The following is a 22,170-nucleotide window of genomic DNA, read 5'->3' as shown; positions in this document are numbered from 1 at the left end:
TTTCATCTTGTTTCTGGATATCCCTGCATTACACTTTTGCTATTGCTTATTGTCTCTACGACAGCACGCCAGTAAAGAAGCCCCGCCTTACAGACTCGCGGTCGTCTTGATCATTCCCTAATTTAATCATGAGCTCGCATGTTGTGGTAATCGATTCCACGGCCAGAAGAGCTGTTATAAAGACCAACCCATCGAAGCCTTTAGCAGACGTTCTACAGGAAGCTTGCAGCAAGCTCGGCCTTAATGCAAGCCAGTATGGACTAAAGTGAGTGGGCTAGCTCAGCATACTCGTCGAGGCTTTTATCTGACTGATGGCTTTTCCTCTTTTGCAGACATCAGAGCAAACAAGTCGATTTGTCCCTTATATTCCGTCTGTCCGGTCTAAGCTCCGGCGCGAAACTCGAGCTTGTACAACTTTCGAAGTCCCCATCTGTTGTGACAGTTGCTCTCCAACTTCCCGAGTCCGAAGCGCAGGGAGCCCCCAACGGACGACTCCTGGACAAGTTCCCAAGTACAACAACGTTGTGGTTTGTTCTGAGAAAATTTGAAGCTGGAGTCGCTGGGAATGGTTCGACAAGGAATTTGACAGCTCGAGCTGCGCCCGCCACTGATAATGCGGCAAATGGCAACGGGAGGTTATACTATCAGACACCAGTGTTGCAGGTCATGGGCCGGGAGCTGGCAGATTTCTCAGATCTGCAAAAGTCGTTGGCGCAGTTGGGGTTCAATAGTGGCAATGTGCTTTTCCGGTTATCATTCCGAACAACGCAACAACCCTTCGAGGACGCGGTGACAATGATTAGTCAGTATTTCAAAGAACCTGAAGAGGAGAAAGATCCAACGAGCGCTATTACAGGAGCAGCGGCAGTCTCAAGTGCCCCGGTTCAGGAACCAGAGTCTGTTGTGACGACCGCACAAGATACACCGCAAACTATAGATACACCGGAAGCTTCAACTTTATCGTCCCCGACACCATTTCCACCCTCTGAAGAAACAGCAACAGAGGCACAAGCGACGGAAACAGTGCCAACTCTATCAGTATCCGAGCGACCAGTTACTGTCTATAAGCCGCCTACAAATGCAACCCCTCATTTTGCATTGGCATCATACGATGAGCAGGATTACGTTCCCAGCATTGAGCACGCAAAATCTCACCAAGAACGACTCAATCAGTTGTCTCAAAATGTTCGTCTTCCCAGTGACAAAGAAATCGCCGACAAGGCTGCAGCAGAGCAAGAGAGATTGGCGAGCATCACTGAAACCGAGGTCAAAATCCGATTTCCAGACCAGAGCCAGGTTGTTGCAAAATTCAAACAAGCTGATACAGGGTCATCTCTCTACTCATTTGTCCGGGGTTGTTTGAGTCCGTCGTTCGTCAACGAGAAATTCTCCCTAGTAATATTCGCAGCAACACTAAAGCAACCACGGGCAGGACCCGGAGGACCAAGACTGGCAATTCCAGACTCTGACGAGGAGTACTTGATAAAAGATCTGGGGGTCCGAGGGAGAGTCCTTGTCAATTTCACATGGGCTGAAAGTAGCCCAGCATCTGCCGCAACGACAGCGATATTAAAGCCAGAGCTCCGCACCCAAGCACAAGACATCCAGATTCCCAGTGTGCCCGGAATTACCGATGACGAAGCAGCGGAGAAAAACAAACAATCTGCCTTTAGCAAATTAGGAATGGGCTTGAAGAAAGATGGTGGCAGTGGAAGTGGTCGAAAGGGCGGCGGAGTGCCGAAGTGGCTCAAGCTGCCTGGGAAGAAATAAGAGCTGTTGTTCATATAAATAAAGCCTTAATAATAGACAGGGCACTGTGCTTTAAGATGATCATAATGACATTCTTTATCCCCTTCTATGATTACTAGATTTTGTAGTTAGATCATGCCAACGCATTCTCAAGGAAATACAAATTAGCAGCTGGTCATACATTGTTCACATTATTTATCTAATTTTTTTCATATTTCTTTTATCCACGGCATCTTCATTTCTTCATCTAGCGTATGTGATGTGATATGATCATGATTTTCGCCCATAGTAAAATAGACAAAACCAATCAATCAATCAACAAATCTCCTCTACCTGGCGCCCCCCACCTCCATTCATTGAATCGGGCTTCTGGACATATTCGAAACCAGAAAAGAAACCTTGAAATAATTCAAAGGAGACCAACATAAAAAGAAATAGAATTTGGAAAAAAAATCATCCCGAGTCGCAAACCCCCCATGATCCATTTTCACCGTAGCCGAATTCTTTTTTTTTATTTGGCGGAAAGAAGAAATTTTGAGAGGAATTTTTTTCAGTTCACGGGGAAGTAGGAAGAAAAGTTCGAAATGGGCAAAATAATAAGAGATATGGGGGGAAAGTTTTTCGAAATGATTCCATTCAATAGGGAGGGAGGATTGAAAGAGATATTCGATTTGCGCCAATACGAACACACGGAAAATGTTTTTGCTGAGGACACGGGAGGAGGGGGAAAAAAGATATATCGGAAGCACGTAAAAGTAGCGGGCGAGGGAGGGCAAAGGGTAACAAAAAAAAGAGAAAACAAGAAGCTTTTATTTCTCTCTTTAGTGACCGGCCCGTCTGGCTTCAGCGATGACCTTCTGCATTTCGTCGACCTTGGCCTTGGCGCGGCCAATGGTGCCGAGCTGTTGAAATATTCGTGTTAGCACTGTTTTTCCTCATATGATTCGGTATATATATGTGGTAGTAGTACGCACTCTCTTCTTGGCGAGCTTCCTGGCACGCTTGTCCTGGGAGTTCCTCAACAATTCGACAACGCGGCGCTCGTAGGGAGCAAGACCGGCGACCTCCTTGACGATATCACGGACAAAGGCAGTACGGCGGGAAAGACGGCCCTTGCTGCGGCTGATACGGGCCTTGGTCTCGATAGGGGTGGTTTTCTGTACGAGTTGTCTAGGTTAGTTCATGTCTTATTATATCTTCTGTGATATCAATGTCATATCCACGTGGAACATTCGCCATGGTGATTGGGAAGTCTTTCGTGTTTTCGATCGCTCGTAGTCAATTCCAGGTCATTCGGCGTGAATCATCTAGTCCAACTCATTTCCCCACGATCTTCTTGGAATCCAATAGCATATGCGTAGACTCGTAATTCGGCATTTTGGGCGACCGGTCGAACGTATGGACGTCTACTGGTATTCCCAGTTCGCCGGTAAAAATCTTCATTCCTTTCATGTATCCATCCCAAGCCATTTGTCGTTCATCCACCGATCCGAGTCGCCCCATAAAACCGTCGACAGCGAGCTGACAATTGACCGAGTTCGTAAAACCGATAAAAACACACAAAAAGACTCCCAAGCACCATCACGACGTCCTCGTTACAAACATCCGGGAAGATAACATCGAACGGAGCCAAAAGACACCCAAGAAAGTCATGCCATATCATAGGGGAGAACATACGTGACCCTTGTTCAAGCCGACAATGATACCGGTACGTTCCTTCGCCATTGTGTCGATTATTTGTCTCGTGCTGATGAAACTCGAGGGGAAGGGTGCGTTGGGCGAAAAGAAGGGAGGGTTGTCGAATTTGTCGAATGGTCGTCAAAAAGTTCGCTCACGAAAAGAGTTCGGCTCAGGGAATTTGGGGCACCGTCCAAAAATGGTTTGGCGCTGCTTCTGCCCCTGTTAGTGTCCCGTAGGCGAGCATGTAGGGCTTAGGGCTTAGGGCTGCAGTTGGGGGCTGGATGACCCCAGACATGGTCACGTGGGTCTGTATTCTATTCTTTCCCTAAAAAGGTTCGTATTTCTTTTCTATACTTTGTATTCATACGGAATATCTATGTAATATCCGTTTGTTAAAATACATATTGATTGTGAATTTATTTGACTGATAATATTCCTCCAAGCCCCTCTTCCCAACTTTCCATGAGGTCACCGCAGAAGATCTCCACGTCGCTGGGGTCCAAAGTCTCTTCCAACTCTCCGCGAAGCTCATTGCTGGCGTTGCCATTGGTTTGTTCGCTCTGTTGAAATATCAGATCGGTTAATGCTCCAAGTACACCAGATCCCATAACATTCGACCTCAAAGTGCGAGTATTAGACTTTACTGTATCTTGAAGCTTAGTAACAAGTCCCTTCAGACCTTGAACGGCTTCCTTGGACGGCTTAGCACCCGTCTTTGGCAATCTCTTTGCGGATGTTTCTGCCGCTGATATTGTCGCTGATAGCACCTTCGCCGTCTCTAGAAGCGAGAAGCTGCTGTGGAGATAGTGCCATGATGGCACGGATCGTTTGCTGTTGTCTGAAGATGGCAGGGCGATTGATGTCTCGTTGAAGCTCATAGTACCATCTGAGATAGACTGCAAAGTGGTCAAGACCCATTCTTCCATCTGCTTAAAAACCTTGTTGATGTCTTGGCCCGGAACTGAGTTAGAGTCGGAGAGTAACAGTATAGCTTTTAGTAGAATGTGATGAAGCTCGAGGTTCTTCTTCTCAGTTGACGTCATATCACCAATGTCCTTTTCAGACAATGTTAGACTTTCAAGCTCAGATAGCGTGGCGTCTACTTTGATCGGCTTCTGTGATAACAGTTGGTGATTGAACACCCAAATCCGATCAATCACGCGAACAGCTTTTATCCACGATTCCTATGACATCAAATATTTAATACTAACCCAACATAATATAATTACGTCTGTTCAGTTTGAACCTACCTTTGGCAAGGGTCCCAGTCGCAATTTTTCCTCAAAGGATGGCGCCCCAAGCGGCTCGCAATTCATAAAGGCGTCAAAAGTGCGCTTGTCAACCAGCTCAGACTCGTCCGAAGCTGTAGAAAACGGGTCAAGTCAACGATTCTGCTCATTGCGGGAGAGGAAGAGTACAACTCACCAATACCTGCGTAACGATCGGTTCGATCTTTTCCATTTATCCTGTCGATACGCCGTGCTTCAAGAGCCCACATCCGCTTACAGATACTATTCTTCAAGCTGTTTTGTAGCTCAATAGTGCCTTCAACATTCACATAACTTCCGAGGTTCAGCCCGGTATTTAGCTGTCTCGTCGTCGTCCGATCAGCACTCTCGTAGAAGTTGATTGCCTGAGTAAGGGCGGCTTCAGGAATGAAATCTTTATACTCGGCTTCAATGGGCGGTGCACCGTGTGGATGGATTGTGGCAAGACGAGTATACAGATTGTGTGCAACGGTTTCATTTTGGATCTGTTTCACGGAAAGCTTGCTAAATGTCTTCATAGCAATCGAGCCCGCACCGAGAAGAAGATATATTCTAACAAGAAGGAGCAGGATTTGGTAGTTGTGGGGCGAGTGCTGACAGAAATGTTCTAATAAAGCTGCTGAACGAATCACTTCGGAACTAGGGGTCCTTTCTTGGTCATCAGTTGGTTGTTTGTAGTCGTTCAGTCGAATAAGGCTCATGACAGCGAGCAGCCCAAGGTCATCCCTTGGTTGGTTCTCTATGGCCCCTTCTGTGGCATTGTCCTTTTTCATGTCACGATAAACCTTGAGACAACGTGACACAAAGCTCTCTACTCCCCCTTCTGAGAAACCGTCTTCAGAGAAGGTTCTATAACAGTATTCAAGCTTGAAGCCGTTGATAATGGAAACCTGTTGGGAAGTATCAGAAATCTAAAGACGGCCGGTTAGCTTTGAAGGAAGAGATCACTAGAACGGTTCTCAATACATACATCCTTTTGAGCAGCCGTTTTCTCTATAACATATTCGACCAGCTCTGAGGTCCGAGTCTTATCAAGATATGATGCGTATTTGCGTATGTCGTCAAAACAGTACAACTTGCCACCATTGAAGTCGTAATATTTTCGACAAGCAGCAAGGTGGTCAGTCTGCGTAAGCTCACCACGCCCCATTTTCCATGCCGATATTTCTAACAAAGCCAGGTGAGCATTGCGTGACTTGGGGAAACGCTTAGAAAATTCCTGGACAAAAGATACAACTTCTTCGGTAGTCCTGATCAGTTCCGGTTAGTTACCAGAGCTCACCTAAGAATTGCAGAAGCTAACATGACGTATATAACTTACCCTTCTTTATCAATCTTCTTAAAAGAGATCAATAAAAGGTTCCAAACTCCCCAGTCATCTCTTTCCTGCAGGAGCTTCTTGGCTGCTTCATCCTCAGCAGGCATTGACAATAGCTCCATCGCATACTGATGACCATCTAGCCATTTCTCTGCCCTCTCCAGCGCAAGCAATTTCTCCCTAATGAAGAACCAGTCATTTTGGACTATGCGGGAATTCAGACCCAGATTATCGCTATCGAGGATTTTCAGGATCTCATCGTTTTGACCCTGCGATTGGAAGATTTTGATGAGAAGCAACAACTCCTCGGCAGTTTGGATAGCTCTTGGAGGACTCAACAGCTCTTTCTACGAATATCACACCAACAGGTCAGCACTTTCACGGCCTTGAGAATAACCTTTTCTCTCCTATGTAGTGGGTGCACATACAGGATCAGCTGGGACATTTTCCGCGGCCTTGGAGACCATACGGTACGCCAGGGTGCCAAACAACTTGCGTTCGGAATCCGAAGAAGAAGAATCGACGGCTAGAAGGTGGCACAAGAATATCGCCCACAAGTAGTACTTGCGTTGCTTGGGGAAGTTGACGTGAAGACTCATGGCGGCCTGTAAAGTTTACACGTCGGTTAACCTCTTCCTCTTTTCTTCATACTTCTTCCCTCCGGGTTTATTTCTCTCGATGATGCTAACCTTTTGTGCAGACTTCCAATCCCCTCCGTCAAATGACCTCGTAAACCATTGAGATTGAATATCATGATCTTGAGGTTTTGCCTTTGCTGCCTTTTCCCAGAGGCTCCTTGCGGTATCTTCGTGACCCTTTACAAGTCTCAAAGTTGAATTCAACAAATCTAGTGTGTCTATATCTGTAGTCGGGGGATCGAGCTTGCATATTTCGAGTGTAGCGGCAATGCCTTGTTGAGAATGCGTCTGGTCGGGATGTAGATACAGGACGTGCGCTTTCCATGCCTAAGATTGAATATCAGTAAGCAATCCAATTGAAAATATATATATATATATATATATAGATATATACAAGTCTATATAATAAATTTCCATTCCACATTTCCAACCAGCTGGAGCAAATCCAATCATTGGGGAAATGAAATAGAAAGAAAGTACCCTAGTTCTTGAGCTCACAACACAAATCAACTCACTCTTAGAAACCGTGTGTCTTCGCCCTTCTTGATCCTTTTATCTATCAGCTGCAGAGCTTGTTTGAGATTATGGGAATCAATGGCATCTTGTATCTGTTTGTTACGTCGGTGAAACACCGCGTCTGCTGCAGCGGACATAGTAGGAGCTCCCCCGCACGGTGGTAGGATTTGCTTGCGTTCCTCTTTCTATGTCGAGTATAAATTCGTCTCGTAAATCAGGCCACGGCAGTTTCCTATAGCTTCGACCTGAGAATATCCAAGAGCTGAGATCAGTGGAATCTAAGTGCGGTTTGAAGTCGAGCCAACTATCGATTGTTTGTGATCTTTTTTGCTGTGCGGGGAGAATGTCGACGGCAAAATGCTTCACCGTCTTTTTCACCGCCTTGTAAATCGACGACGCTATTTTTCTTTTTTTCCTCTACTCTTTCTATAGTTACACTTAAACAGGTCACCTGTCCGGTTTGGTTTAACTCTGAAACCCGCTTTCCCTCATTTTATAGACTTTGGCTATTTGTGAAAACCTTCAAAGAATGGCATTTTCCGAATAGTCATGATATAAAAAACCACAAATCAATGAGGACCAAGTCTATTTACGCGTCCATAGATGACTTCTTTGGTGGTCAGGGTGGTTCTCAGGCATCCTTCTCGTGACCTTGTCTTTGGAGAACTTTGTAGTGAATAGTGCATATGTTCTTCTTAGGAGTTCCTGAATTTTGAAATGAGAAATATACTACTTGAGCAGCTAATAGTGTTTCACATGGACTCGGCCCTCATTTAGTTACTGCGCGAAAAGCCTAATTTCAACATACATTTCAATTACTCGCTGTGTTATCGTGCATCAGCACTCATAATGTGATCTGTTGTCGAGTGTCTATGAATGCATGGCATCACTCTTTTCCATCTTCCCAGTCATATTTCATACAACTGCTTGTGCGACGATTGCTGCGCCGCAACGTGCTAGATGCTAGAAGGACTGAGATCATCCCTGCTTGACTATCAGATATCTTAGAAACCTTGTTATATAAGAACATGAATTTGACGTCATTTCGGGGTCATCCATTTGCGATGTCCAGTATTCAATGTTCGAATATGCCCTTACATAGGACTCGTCCACTGAGACATTGAGAGAATGAGATATTTGTGTCGTCTATATAGTAAAACTCAAGGAAATGCTCCTAGGGCCTCCATCTTCTTCGTCCACAGATATCTAGATCCCTTCAATGTGTTCATACAAGGAGAAAAAGGAGCGATTCCGAGTTTGATGAAGCTGATTATAAGTTCCAGAATGGACAACAAAACTGTTGTACTTGGATAGGCAAACATGCCAACTCAATTGATGCCTGACAGATTTCCTTATCATAGTAATATAGGACGTCTTACTTAGTTTGTGCTTAGCAGTTACGTTGATAGTTTCAGCACAGAAACGACCATATTATTTCGTACATGAAATATTGAGTCATAAAAACTTGCTTCCGCTCTTCCCAACATTGTATTAGTCTTTAACGCCCTAAATAGTTCATACTTTAGAGCCTATTCCTTCTGCATCGATTACAAGCTTGAAGCCTGCATCGGCGACATTCGAAGATATATTTGTTCAGATGGTGGAAACATTCCTCACAGAGATGAGGGCCAGGAATATACCTCCATCTACCATGGCTGCACTCATGATTCTCTCGGAGCTCCTGCATTGTTCTTTCGACCAGAATGTCTCGCGGTATAGATATCCCCGGAGTACGAATGACAGACGCTGAAGCCTCTGCAGTTGCATGTGAATCATCATTTATTTCTTCACGCTGCAATTGTGGAACTGCTAACTGAGCTTCATCAATTTGCGGTATAGGCTGATTTTCCAGCTGAGGCTCATCAATATCTGGTGGATGAGCAACGGCGAATGGAGGGTTTTCTTCTCGATCGATTATCTGGTACGCACGCGCAAGGAGACGATGCTCGTTCCATTGTTCACACTCACAGGTTTTCCACTGTGCTCCGCAGTTGTAACAAAATTGAGCACCACATAGACACCTAGGTCGTAATTTATTAGAAATCAGAGTCAAGATAGGTAGAGGAAGATTAAGGGGGGTCAAACGTCATGTGGTTGCAACCATGATTCAGTTCCACCATCCGCGAACAGGAATAGCAGCGCTGCCATTCATTCTCTCTTGCGATAACTAGAAGCTGTTGCAAAGCAGTATCATTTGGACAGTCGCCAGTATGTGCTCGTCCTTTGCAGTTTGTACAGGTCGTGTGCCCACAGTCGGGACATGTGGCTACCTCGTCATCGATGTGACGTGGGTTGATAAAAGCAGAACACGAGGAAGAGTGACAATATGTTCTGTTTGGGGTTTCAAACTCAATCTTCCTTTTTTCGTATTGCCGTACGAGATCGGACTTGAGAAATATACGAGCTTTGCTCATAACTATGGGCTCTTGACAGCAACGCGGAGGGAATAGAGATTCGTCTGTCATTGAAGCTTTGAAGAGGTCTTCCAAACAGGAAAGACAATACTCATGGCCACAGGGAACGCGCAAACCCTAACGAACTCTGTTTCTTCTCTGCAAGCTACACACCGATGCAATTGTCGTGATAATTGGCGATTCCGCTGGGCTGCCCAAGTAGAAGATTCAGGTTGCTCAATCTCTGTGCTGGTATTTTCCACGCTCTCTATGGCATGGTATCCTTCTAGACCAGACATGTATAGGATCTGAAGTTTAGCCAGAATCTCATCATCCAATGCCGTTGATTCTTTTTGGGGGTCTTCCAGTGTCACAGGAGATCCATTTTCCACCCAGTGACTAGCAATATCTCGGTCTTTGGTCGCAGTATCTTCTTCAATTTGGCTGTTAGCCAGAGTTTGTCCATCGGCTTGAACCGCGGCCGCGAAACTCATCGCCATCCGTCTATCCGCGAGAAACTGGAAAGCGCCATCCAACTCCTCATTGTGTAATTGAAATGCTGTTTCTTCGCTTGTAGGATGTCTAGATTTTCTTTTGGACGATTCGAAGTAAAAAGCAGCATCTTCAAGTTGAAGCTGAACAATAAGTTCAGCCGTAGGTTGATCGATCTCTGGCTCAAGTACGTAGGCCATCGTGGGCAACTAAATGGATGAGGGGTGACACAAGATACGTTTATGTGTTTGGTTAAAACAATGGAAAATTTGATCTATCAGAGAAGATAAATGGATTGTGCGTTTTCATATATCCCAAGGCATATGCGGTACCCTTTTAGGAACCGACATAAGCGAGTTCCGGCTAGATGCCAAGTCCAGTGGAGACTACCTAGGTATATAAAAGTTCTTGGAATTGTCTGGAAAGCCTAATACCAAGTTGTATGTTACTTACATAGGTACAAACCTCGATACTCGGGTGGACATATCAATTCAGCTATAATAGATGACTAAACGAGGTGGTTTGAGTTCTATATTGCTTTATTTGTGTGCTCAATAAAAAAGTACATAGTACTGTGCTTTAACATGCGAAGATTCACCGCAAAATGGATCACAGATAGCCCAAGACGGTTATATCAAAACTCCCTTACCTCAATTCCTAAATGGGCACCCCGCATGCCTTCGTATGTATTAAAACGCACCACGAAATTTAGTTTCTCACAAGAATCTTTTCTGACTCATTTAATTCCTATCAACCTCCTGACGGGACTATCGCAAAGGTTTTCCAGGCCCAATCAGTTAGTTTTCTTTCTCCTTGTTTTCACGAACATCAAGTTCACATTCTCGAACCTTGAAGACGAACTTAACTAAAAGAAGAAGAATTTTTACTCTAGCATAGAAACCCTAGCAAAAAGAAACAGCAGGAAGAGAACATAAAAACTCCAAAGCTTTGCCCTCGAATATAAAATAAAAGAAGATCAAGATTAAATAACTTACCACCGTTCTGATTGGTCGGCAAGATAGTTGGCTAGACTTAATCGGAACTCGGGCCGTTCCCGCCTTTAGTGGCTTGGCAACAGGGTGAGCCCCATTGCAACACGATCATTAATACAGTAAACCCGCGAATCACAATGCTATAGTCACGTGTAATTATTTTATTCTCTGGCAACGTATCAGCGATGGACGATTGGATCGCCGGGTATTCAGGGATTAGGATATTAATCGCAAGTGGTATAAAGTTTCAAAGTAGTTACTGCTTACATGTTGATAAATCCGTTGAGCTATTTTAGGTGACCAAATATAAACTAGGCGCACGCTATATAAAACCCCGCCTGCACCACGTTCCAATTGCTTGTCCTCACTTGCCATGCGAAAATCCGGCAACAAGAGGATTTTGACACCCATCGAATTTGTTCAATCAAACGGGTCAAAATGATAGCCAACGACAGCGAGACTACAGATCAGGATGTAGTTAAGTCTCTACGTGAACTAACAGCATCAGTCCAGGATGTCTGCAATACCATCACCTCAGAATACCGCACTTCTCATCCTGATAAATTGCGGGCAAAAGTAAAGGCGAAGGATGAGGTTACCAACACACTCTACGAGCAAATAAGCAAGGGTCGTCCAGAGAAGATAATGGACTGGGAAAAAATAGAGCTCATGCCTATAGACAAAATTGAGATGGAGAATAAACAATACGCACAGAAGTACGAAGGTTCGTTTCACACAACCGACACCCTGTCAGAGACAGTGATAACTTACATACATACATGATAGGTTTTTGGAAGAAGATCGATGAATCAACATCGTCAGAACAGGAAGCTGCTATTCAAGCATATACGTCAGCTTTTGACCGGTTTCAGGAGATCTATCGTCTCCTTGGATGGCGTGAGGACGACAAGAATGCCTTGTTTGACAAGTCTGTCCTCACACAATCTCGCGATCTCCTGATTGAGTCAATCTTCGGAATTGAAGTATATCGAATGTCCCGTTTTGGAGGATCTCCCGAAAGATCGCGTATGCTTTTCGAAGTTTCTCGTCTTCCTCGTCTACTCATTATTCTTGTCCGAATTGCATGCAGGCAGATATATATCGTGAGCGCTTGTGGTCAGGATAAAATTGAAGAAAGACCCTTTAGTGCTCCCACAACTGTGAGTGTGCTGGCGCTTGTAGCCCGCGCATTACAGTATGGTAATTACGCCTCTGTGACGATGGATAAGCTTCTTCGTCAATGCTACGCACGCCGAATCCTTAATCAGCCAGATGCCAGCGACGTCGACACTTACGAGAAACATTTTGATCTATTATATGACTGCCTGACTGCTCTGGATTTTACTAGGAAATTCCGGGAAATCAGAGAGCCTTTATGCCTACTGTTTTATATGCGACACAAGTCTAAAACGGTCCACACGATTTTTGAACTTGTGGAGACTCACAGAGAGGCAACTATCGGCATCAATAACTTTCCAGAGCTACCTCTAGAAGAGAATACAAGCTCAGTGTTTTCACCGGAGATTTTCACCGTATCATACCTACTGGACTTTGGAGGCTTGAATATAGAATGGACAGATTGCTTGGATGAACATTTAAAGATATATACAGGTCGGAATGCTATCAGAATCTTCGCCCATCCCACCTTTTTCTATAACAATGTTGATTTACATCAGTAAGTACCAAGTCTCGGAAAGAGATAGGTGATATCTGCTGACCCAATTTGTTTTCCTTTTCTCTCAAGGAATGAGCGAGACTATATGGAACCAACATACTACGAGCTAGCTCTCACTTACGCCCTTTTGTTTCGTCCAGCATCATCTCGCACCCTCAAACGCCTGAAATATTACGTCGTTGCTGGAGAGAACCAGCAGATACCATGGCACAGATGTGTGACATTTAATGGTCGTCCAATCCATCGATTTATACCGCGCTGGGACGAAGGAAAAGTTGTCGACGCATCAAAAATACTAGACATCAACCCCGTACAGAGTCCCACCAAAGACATTCTCTCGGAAAGCTTTTACCGTTGTTCATATCTACCAAGCGCACAAATTGCATTAAATATTGCGGATCCATCCAGAGCCGTCAAGGGAATCGATAATCTACTGGACCGGCATAGAGTAACATCAACCTCAATGCAACAGATTCTGGAGCTTGCACCAAATTATCCAGAGGATCTCAAATTCATGATAACTTCCGTGATGGAAAATAACTTTCAAGATATGGAGTCCTTCGTGCGGTTCCCCTATTTTGCGTCTCGGCTTCGCCGGCTTAAGACGTATCTGGATTCTCGCCAGCCAAATACGTTACGGCAGCTATGGGTTGATCGCAGGGATTATCGGTCGTGGTGTATATTTTGGGGAACTGGGTTTTTTGGTGTTTTTATTTCGCTATTGATGCTCGCTATATTGGGTTTGCAGCTGGGCCAGTTGATGTTGACATCATAGCCAACTAGCTTTTTGATGCCAGGGTTCCCGGAGGCATAAGCCCGTTGTGGAATTATAGCATCTAGAGTTGTTGTAAAAAGCCTAGTTTTTACGGTATTAAGCAGGTCTTAGATTATTTGATTAACTAAACAAATGCGTACTCCAGTTACCCTAGCACTGCCGCGGGGGTAGAGTCCTTGAGAGGATTTCTCGGCCTTCAGAGAGAAGACGAAACATTTTGAAACTCTACAACATTTCTATACTTAATTACGAATATGGTGAGTAAAGATCATACGCCCGAATTGGAGCGGTTTGTTGAGACGATCCTCCTGGATGAGCTCTGCGCTACTGCCTCCCTCTTTCAAAATGGGGTCTCCTGCTCTTTGGGTAATCATACGATTGGAGGTACTGAATACGCTTTGTATGGGCAAATATTTTTTCTCTTCACTAAATAATTTTGTAACAGGATTCGATATCGTCTACGAGCTGAAATCCTCGGATGGGGTAGTTTGGCCTGCACGCATACCCCTCCCATAACTGCTATCAACCAGAAGAGATCTCTGTTTCGTATGCTGCGACTCTGAAGTACATCAAAAAGAAGAGCACCATTCCTGTGCCGGAAGTATATGCATACGATATACGATCTGCTCCCGGAAATAAAGTCAACGCCACATACATACTCATGGAGCGACTTCCTGGTCATGCATTACCTACGTTAGAACGTACAGATTTTGAACCAAGCGAGGAAGAACTACGTCCGGTAACAAAGATTCACACACAGTTGACAGATATTCTCTTGCAATTAGGTAGGATTATTTTGGGCAACTGATATGTTGGCTGATTCGCTAAATTTTTCTTGCCCAGCGTTCTGCTCTCTGCCAGGAATACAACTCATCCTCACCCGCTGAGACAAGCTCTATAAACCATGCTCGTGTATCGACAATTCGTTTATACTCACTCTCCGAATCAAAGGGCTGCTTGTTTACTTTTATACAAGCGAGGCAGAACCAGTGACGTATATGGACCCATGAGGCCCAATTCGAAGCTCTGAATAATGGACTTAGTACAAACAAGCTTTTAGCTCCCTAGGCTTTTTACAATTAATTGCTGAGCTGCTGAATCGAATCAATTTTGTTAGTCATACTGTGCAACAGCATTCCTCTAAGTGACTGTTTCATTCTAGAGTCAAGGTAAAAACTACTTGGCTTGAAATGATACTCTATTTATGATCCCACAACTTCTTATTATAGTAACAAGTCATAACAGATATACAGTTACCTAGGCGTTGGCTTGCGAGCTTAATTGGGTTGCTATAATCTTACACGTCAGCTCCGTGTTTAGTGCTTATATACAGAGTACAATGGCACTGCGTTAAATAGTTGGTTACTAGAATTAAATTTGTAAGCTGTTGAGTGACCATTGCTACTATATAACAGGCGATCTGTAATCGTCAAGGACTCAACAACTCCATGCTTTATTACACAAGGAAGCCACTTGTTCCGTGTCTGTCCAACTAACGATATTCTTTTTTGGCCTTTACGTTGCTCTTCTATCAGGAGTCATACTGCTTTGTCACAATGGCTGCTGCTCCGCCTGAAAAATCTCCCAAGCCTGGTCTCAATATCTATGGTATTGCGGCCGTGAACCCGTACAAGCTGACCATCGCCGCGGAGGAGCTTGGGTAGGTTCTTACTACCGCATATAAGTTACTCAGGCATTATAGCTGATTGACCTCACAAACAGTGTTCCATACAACTATATCAGCCTGGATCTCGCGGCTGGCGAGACACGGACTGAATGGTACACGGCAATCAACCCGAACGGGCGCCTGCCTGCAATCGTGCACGTCAAGGAGGATGGTACTTCTGTATCCGTCTTTGAAAGCGCTGCCTGTTTGCTGTATATCGCTAGTGAGTTCGACAAGGAGCACAAAATCTCGTATCCACATGGGACTGAGGGTTACTGGGCGCAGCTGTCATGGGTAAGAAACCCCATCCACCTCCCCCCCAATTTCAGCCACAGAAAAAAGCCAACAACAACGAACTAATGTCCGTCCTGTTGTATAGCTTTCATGGCAGGTCGCTGGCTATGGCCCCATGATGGGTCAAGCATGTCACTTCAACCGATACGCTGCTGAGCCAGTGCCATACGGCGCCTGGCGCTACACGGCTGAGTCTCGACGGCTTAATCAAGTATTGAACGACTTGCTGGTAAGAGTTTACCTCGCATACTTTTCATTTGGAGACCAAGACAATAACTCTCGAAACTTTTTTTTTCCCCAGTCCAGCCATCCCTTTGTTGCCGGTGACCGCCTGACGGTTGCGGACATCGCAATATTTGTATTCGCGCACTCTGCTAAATGGTGTGGCGTGGACATCGCCGAGTTTCCTCATGTGAAGGAGTGGCACGACAAACTGGCCCAGCGACCTGCCTTCGTCAAGGGACTGCGATCGCCTACGCCGTTCCCATTCAGTGACGGGGCCGTGACAAATCCCGATGCACAGGATTATTACAAGGCCATACGGAAAATGGGCGGCCAGATGATAAAAATGACATCGGATCAGTGGAAGGGCGATGTCCCAGCGGTCCCTTCTGACCATGCCAACTATCCTTAGGCTATATATCCCATGGAATTGGAAGATGTCCCCGGGGTGTCGGTATCATAAGGAGATGGGAGAAAGTAAACGAATGCCAAATAGGTTTAGAAGATATTTATATCTAGGTATGTACAGTGCGAAACTGATATAGAGTTAACACGGAGAATCACATGGGAAAAAAAAAAAAAAAAAAAAAAAAAAAAAAAAGGTTGGACAAAAAAATGTGGCTTGTGTGGCTCGAACACACGACTTTTAGATGATCTGGATAAACCCCGAGAGGCCCACTTCAGTCTAACTATCTCCCAGCTGATATAAAGCCACAGGTGACAAGATTCGCCAGAATATAAAATATATACTAAGCCTTTTAGCTTCAGCACTTGGTCTTGCCTCTATCACTTCTGGCAACTTTCAATTTTATGTTCGAAGGTCTGGGTTATGGGAAGTCTGAGTTGGTATGGTTTTATAAGAAAGCCAAAAATCATGGTATGTGTCTGCAATGTCTAATTATGTATGTGTGTCTCATCACCTCTTTATTATGGTTGGGGACATCCTCCGACTTGAATATATACCTAGGTGAGAACCTTGTGATCTAAATATGAATTATTACTTACTCTATCTGGGTACCTGGGTAGTTGGCATATTCCGCTTTCTCCTGGAAATACAAAAAAAAATGATTTTATTGCGATTAAGGCGATGTAGATGTCCTCGAGTATGAAGAGGAGTGGGGGGCGTGTTGTGAAGCGGCAGAAATATATAACCGTAGTAAAGCCACTGATGATAGGTAAAAAAGGCATCATAAGATTCGCTACGACTATTAGGAAAAGCACCATGACCCCAATTGGATGGCAACATAACAGCCGAAGCAGGTATAGCTACTATTATTTCCAGGCCGAACTGAAGGCTTCGATACCGACGATAGCTTTGACCTGTAATAATCCCGGCGCCAAATGAGTGGTCGATAGCATGATTCCGAGGACAAATGTACAAATGCGACACACTATTTGTTGTGGAATATCGCGGGGCCGAATCTATTGGTTGGCCTGATTGGCTTTGCTAACTGGGGATATATTTTGGAGCCCTACGATTCTTTGTAGAATCGCCCTTGCTGTGTCTTCACTTTGTTGACGTGCGAATAATTGTTGGCTAGATATTAGGGGAATAACAACAGCAAGTATGCGGTCACTTGGAAGGCATTGCGTTAGGCGTGAGACTTGTTCTTGTCACGAAGCATACAACTGTTAGTGTTCACGGATTGTTATCACGAATAGAAGTTTTACCTAGGAATCCATGGATGTTGTTTATATTTCAATGTGTCGTTTGCTGCTGATATAGAACTCACGTGCTAATTTATTCCCGGCAATGAGACCTACTGTACATGGAGTACACCACTGTCAGTCTACGGGGGGAGTGCACACAGAGTAATATTCAACTCAAGGCCTGATCAGTGATCCTAGGGAGAATTGATTGAATCAGGAGGTTGGTTGACAGAGCACAAGCAGCGACTTCGGCGGCCGCGGGTATTGTCGGTCCACTCGGCGGCTCGGCAGTACAAGGCAAGGGCAGCCTGAGGCAGCATTCTTTTGCTCTTGCCGAGGCCGACGCCGCTCTTTTGTCTCGACAAAGCAAGCTTCAAAGCGTCCTGGCTACCGCAACCGCCCAGGTAAAGCAGCACTCACTCTAGCTGACTGGCTTTATTTTCACCAACCATGGCCAGCAGTCTGAGGATTTTGGTCCCCGTGAAGCGGGTGATTGACTACGCAGTGAGTTGTGTTTTCGCCAGCCCTTGTGATGGATAGCCAGAGCCTCGGCTGCATCGCATTGATGCCCGTTACTTCAATGACCTGACTGATTAATATGCTACGTTTCATATAGATCAAACCACGCATCAACAAAACACAGACCGGGGTAGAGACAGCAGGCGTGAAACACTCTCTAAACCCGTTCGATGAAATCAGCGTCGAGGAAGCCGTTCGCCTTCGCGAGAGAAAAGGTCCGTTAAAAGTCGACAGTATCCTGGCCCTTTCGGCCGGTGGCGCAAAATGCGCCGACACCCTGCGCACGGCCATGGCGATGGGAGCCGACAAGGCATTGCACATCGATGTTCCAGAATCCGCCGATGGCGGGCCCGAGCCATTAACCATCGCGAAGCTGCTACAGGGCGTCGTGCAGAAGGAAAATATCAACTTGGTCCTGCTAGGCAAGCAGGCCATCGATGGCGACCAGGGACAAACGGGACAAATGCTGGCGGGATTGCTGGGCTGGTCGCAGGCGACTCAGGCCAGCAAAGTCGACATCAAAGACGAGAGCGGCACTGTCGAGGTCACTCGCGAAGTCGACGGCGGTGTCGAGACGCTAAAGGCCAAGCTGCCCATTGTTATTACCACTGATCTCCGACTTAACGAGCCACGATATGCTAGTCTACCCAACATTATGAAGGCCAAGAAGAAGCCTCTCGAGAAGAAATCGCTGGCGGACTTTGGCTTGGAGGATAAGCGACGCCTGAAGACTATCAAGGTTACAGGTGAGTGTTGATCTTTGTTTTTTTTTTTTTTTTTTTTTTTCCCTTTCTTCTGACTACATTCTAACTCGGTTGTTTCATAGAACCACCCCCAAGGCAAGGCGGCGGTAAGGTCGAGGATGTTGACGGACTGGTCTCTAAGCTCAAGGAACTGGGGGCTCTTTAGACGAGCATAGAATTCATGTCTGATGACGATCCTTGGTGTAAAAGTAAGCAGTGTATAGAAAAATGTAATGATCGGATATGTCGCGGCATTTCGGCGCAACACGGCATCCAACCAACGTCACCGAGGGGTAGTGACAATGTCTCTGCTGCGCCACACTGCAGATTTATCCCCAGAAGTTGGACCGCAGAACAAGCATTATTACCAAGATTAGCAGCGAACCTGTACTTGTACAGCGTACATTATTCATCCCGGCTGACCCGGATGCAATCCTCGTCTTAAAAAGGCCACGGCAGCCTGACAACCAAGGCTGGCCAGCTCTGTGTGGATTTCGATTATTCTATTTTTTTATTCCTTTCCTTTTCCATCACTTTGCTCGACAAGAGAATATCTAGGTCTATATACTTAGTAATACACATAGCCGTTCCGCTGAGTGCGCTGCTTGCGTCACCGCGATATGTGAGACCCCGCCGGATTTACTACTAGCCATCAGTCAATGGCAGACTGACTGACCATCTTCTAGCAACGTATCCTCCGATTCTTTGTATATCGTATATATACATACGCTTTCTGTAAGTGTACTCCCTTTAATTCCGAGGCTACAACATTCCAATCGCCAACTAGGTTTCAAATAGCTGACTGATACGGTACATTCTTCAAGGTTGCATTCACGCGCCCCATTGGCAGGCAATTGCTCCGAAAGCACCCTCTCGCCGCGTCTTGTCGCATTTGCAGAGCAGTATTAAAGACCGTCTTATTTCTGCCTTTTGCTCTTGTTCCTTCCTGAGACGCACGGTCAGCAATAATCCTTCCGTTTCGCGGAGGGTAAGTCGCTTTGCGGCCCACATACTGATGTCTCGGAACTATCCCTAGGCTCTTCTCTACACAATGTCGCAACGGAGTTCGTGGAAAGACTACTCCAAAAAGGGTCTCGGATACGGAAAAAAGGGCTTCGACAAAGCCTTCAAGACTCTGGATAAGCTGGGCGCCCCCGTGAATCGCCTGTCCAATCGCATCGGCTCCGAGGCATTTTGGCCGACGACACTAGACAAAGAAAGCGAGAAAGCGGCTCGTATTCTCAGGAGTTTCTGCAAGGATGGGTTTTACGAGCAGGTCGACGCCGAGGCGGCCATTGAGGAGCAGCGGAAATTACAGCTGGAGGAAGAGTATGGTCAAAAGGCCAAGATCGATCGCCCGCAAGGCAAGCAACGAGTGCTAGTCAAGATTCCAACCCAGGTGATCAAAAATGCAAAAGGAATTGCCATCTTTACAACCATGCGTACTGGTCTGTGGTTCAGTGGCGCTGGTGGTAGTGGTATCCTGATGGCTCGTGTACCAGAAACTGGCGAATGGAGCCCTCCTTCCGGTATTTTACTGCACACGGCAGCCCTTGGGTTCTTGGTAGGCGTTGACATTTACGACTGTGTCGTCATTATCAACACATACGAGGCCCTCGAAGGGTTCAAGAAGATCCGGGCTACATTAGGCGGAGAAATGAGCGTAACAGCTGGACCCGTGGGCGCAGGCGGCATCCTCGACAGCGAGGTGCACAAACGACAAGCGCCGATCTGGACCTATATGAAAAGCCGTGGCTTTTATGCAGGTGTTCAAGTGGACGGAACCATCATCATCGAAAGGACGGACGAGAACGAGCGCTTTTATGGACGAAAGTTGTCGGTGCATGAAATTCTAGCCGGCAAAGTCACGCGTCCACCAGACTCCATTCGCACGCTTATGCAGACTATCAAGGCCGCCCAAGGCGATCGAGACGTCAGCGAACATGAATTGCCATCTGGCCAGACCCCTGGCGATGCTCTCATTGCTGATAGCAAGGAAGGGTTTGGAATCCCAGCGGCCGAAGACCCTGACCCATACGGAGTGCATGCTTTAGAGGACCAAGGTCTGTTCATTCGAGAAGCAGGGACACATAACCGTCCAAATTCAGAGGTCTTTGAATTCCGTCCTAGCCCTTCAAGTCCAATTTATAACTCATTCGTTAGACAAAGCATTGATATGTCGTCGCCGCGCCAAAGTTGGCGGGCCAGCGTGCAGAGTACGAAGAGCTACGTTAGTGTAGACAGAGGAACCCAAACAGAAATTACAGATATCAAACCCTCTCATCCGCCCCGTTCAGAAAGTGCTGCGTCATCTCGCAGTCTTCGAAATGCGGCAGAGTCGCCTTCAGAAAACCCATGGGACACTCCAGATACTTCAGAGGACCACGACGTCCACGAGGATAATGATGAACTCGAGGATAGCAATGATTTTGAAATCCACGACGCCAGCAACAGCGTAGTTTCCAAGCGCGAGTCTGTGCGCTCAATTCTATCCACTCCGGTCGAAGATTCCGGTTCAAATTTCACGCGTCCACGACTGGTGACGATTCCTAAACGAATTCCGCCTGCTCTTCCTCCCCGAAACCCTGTTCGCAGACTTGAGTCTCCATCCACTCAGGAGCCACTCGTTCCTGAGCCATTGTCTCCGTCTACCTTGGCTGCCGCAGTTCTAGCGCCAGTAGATTTGGTGGACAGTGACTATAAGGAGGATCATGTCGACGAAACTCGACAAGACGTGAAAGAAGAAAAGCAAGAAGAAACTCAGAAGAAAGAGATTCAGGAGGAAGAAAAGAAAGAAAAAGAAGAAACCAAAGAAATCTCACCAGATGCTACCACCCCAGATGCCATTCTTTCCGCTGAAGAACCGAAATCCGAGCTCGAAATGGAAATTCACAAAGATTCTCCAGGAATCGATAAAGACGAGTTTCATTCAACGCCTACTTCGCCTGTCGAAGAACTCAAAGCCCTCGATTTGGAAAAGCACGAGACGGGAAAAGAAAATTAGAAAAATCACAAAACTAAGATACAAAACTCTTGAGGTGTTACTAGTGGCTGGTGGGGTTTAGCAAGGCGTGGTCTCCTGTCCTGTTCACAGACAAACAATGGGTTATTTTATCTGGGTAACTGTTTCGGGTTCCTTTGATTTTACTAACTGGGCTCTTTGTGTTTTGCATGTTGGATTCCCCCAGTATAAGGCGACGTCGTCATATTATATGCTGTTATTCTTTTAATGTTGGTGTTGTTATGCATATGGACATACGTGTATGATGGAAAGTGGGAATGATGTTATGATTTCAGATGTAGTTAGCATGACTTTTTCGTTAATGATTTATCTGATATTTTAAATTCAATTTACTTGCATCTACAAAGTATTAGTCTGTCCAGCGTCTAAGACTAGGTCATTATGCAAACAAAGCCTAGGCACTATGTAACTAAGCCTAAGGCTCCAAGCGGGACGCCCCATTCCGCAGGCAGCAATGCCTGCCTAGGCAAGTTAGGCATGCGGCTCTTCCATCTATAAAAAGGAGTAATTCGTATTCCCTCTTCGCTTTGTCTCATTTTATTTTCATTCTCTCCTCTC

General features: G+C 45.7%; 8 protein-coding genes across 8 annotated transcripts; 5 read left to right on the top strand and 3 right to left on the bottom strand.

The window, feature by feature from the left end:
* Positions 1-128: 128 nt before the first annotated feature.
* UA08_02810 (hypothetical protein) lies at positions 129-1,770 on the top strand (the record flags this gene model as incomplete). Its single annotated transcript, XM_020264893.1, has 2 exons — positions 129-265; positions 333-1,770. The coding sequence occupies 2 exons, from the start codon at positions 129-131 to the stop codon at positions 1,768-1,770; spliced, it is 1,575 nt and encodes a 524-aa protein (XP_020122378.1).
* An 800-nt stretch (positions 1,771-2,570) lies between these two features.
* On the bottom strand, positions 2,571-3,474 carry UA08_02809 (hypothetical protein; the record flags this gene model as incomplete). The annotated part of the gene is made up of 4 exons (XM_020264891.1): positions 2,571-2,651; positions 2,724-2,906; positions 3,079-3,270; positions 3,427-3,474. The coding sequence occupies 4 exons, from the start codon at positions 3,472-3,474 to the stop codon at positions 2,571-2,573; spliced, it is 504 nt and encodes a 167-aa protein (XP_020122379.1).
* Positions 3,475-3,845: 371 nt separating this feature from the next.
* On the bottom strand, positions 3,846-7,306 carry UA08_02808 (hypothetical protein; the record flags this gene model as incomplete). Its single annotated transcript, XM_020264890.1, has 8 exons — positions 3,846-4,613; positions 4,680-4,792; positions 4,855-5,587; positions 5,668-5,947; positions 6,019-6,362; positions 6,444-6,620; positions 6,705-6,980; positions 7,169-7,306. The coding sequence occupies 8 exons, from the start codon at positions 7,304-7,306 to the stop codon at positions 3,846-3,848; spliced, it is 2,829 nt and encodes a 942-aa protein (XP_020122384.1).
* Positions 7,307-9,317: 2,011 nt separating this feature from the next.
* Positions 9,318-10,254, bottom strand: UA08_02807 (hypothetical protein; the record flags this gene model as incomplete). The annotated part of the gene is made up of 2 exons (XM_020264889.1): positions 9,318-9,336; positions 9,737-10,254. The coding sequence occupies 2 exons, from the start codon at positions 10,252-10,254 to the stop codon at positions 9,318-9,320; spliced, it is 537 nt and encodes a 178-aa protein (XP_020122385.1).
* Positions 10,255-11,484: 1,230 nt separating this feature from the next.
* On the top strand, positions 11,485-14,012 carry UA08_02806 (hypothetical protein; the record flags this gene model as incomplete). Its single annotated transcript, XM_020264888.1, has 5 exons — positions 11,485-11,770; positions 11,833-12,721; positions 12,791-13,398; positions 13,764-13,880; positions 13,942-14,012. 5 exons carry the CDS (start codon positions 11,485-11,487, stop codon positions 14,010-14,012), a joined length of 1,971 nt encoding a protein of 656 aa, XP_020122386.1.
* A 1,040-nt stretch (positions 14,013-15,052) lies between these two features.
* On the top strand, positions 15,053-16,090 carry UA08_02805 (hypothetical protein; the record flags this gene model as incomplete). Its single annotated transcript, XM_020264887.1, has 4 exons — positions 15,053-15,156; positions 15,219-15,456; positions 15,542-15,685; positions 15,758-16,090. The coding sequence occupies 4 exons, from the start codon at positions 15,053-15,055 to the stop codon at positions 16,088-16,090; spliced, it is 819 nt and encodes a 272-aa protein (XP_020122387.1).
* Positions 16,091-17,778: 1,688 nt separating this feature from the next.
* On the top strand, positions 17,779-18,756 carry UA08_02804 (Electron transfer flavoprotein subunit beta; the record flags this gene model as incomplete). Its single annotated transcript, XM_020264886.1, has 3 exons — positions 17,779-17,832; positions 17,945-18,593; positions 18,674-18,756. 3 exons carry the CDS (start codon positions 17,779-17,781, stop codon positions 18,754-18,756), a joined length of 786 nt encoding a protein of 261 aa, XP_020122380.1.
* An 885-nt stretch (positions 18,757-19,641) lies between these two features.
* On the top strand, positions 19,642-21,594 carry UA08_02803 (hypothetical protein; the record flags this gene model as incomplete). The annotated part of the gene is made up of 1 exon (XM_020264885.1): positions 19,642-21,594. The coding sequence occupies one exon, from the start codon at positions 19,642-19,644 to the stop codon at positions 21,592-21,594; it is 1,953 nt and encodes a 650-aa protein (XP_020122381.1).
* Positions 21,595-22,170: the final 576 nt, after the last annotated feature.

The sequence above is a fragment of the Talaromyces atroroseus genome (genome assembly GCF_001907595.1).
Source record: "Talaromyces atroroseus strain IBT 11181 chromosome Unknown scaffold_2, whole genome shotgun sequence".
Lineage (NCBI taxonomy): Eukaryota > Fungi > Ascomycota > Eurotiomycetes > Eurotiales > Trichocomaceae > Talaromyces > Talaromyces atroroseus.
This window is presented reverse-complemented; position numbering and strand designations above follow the sequence as displayed.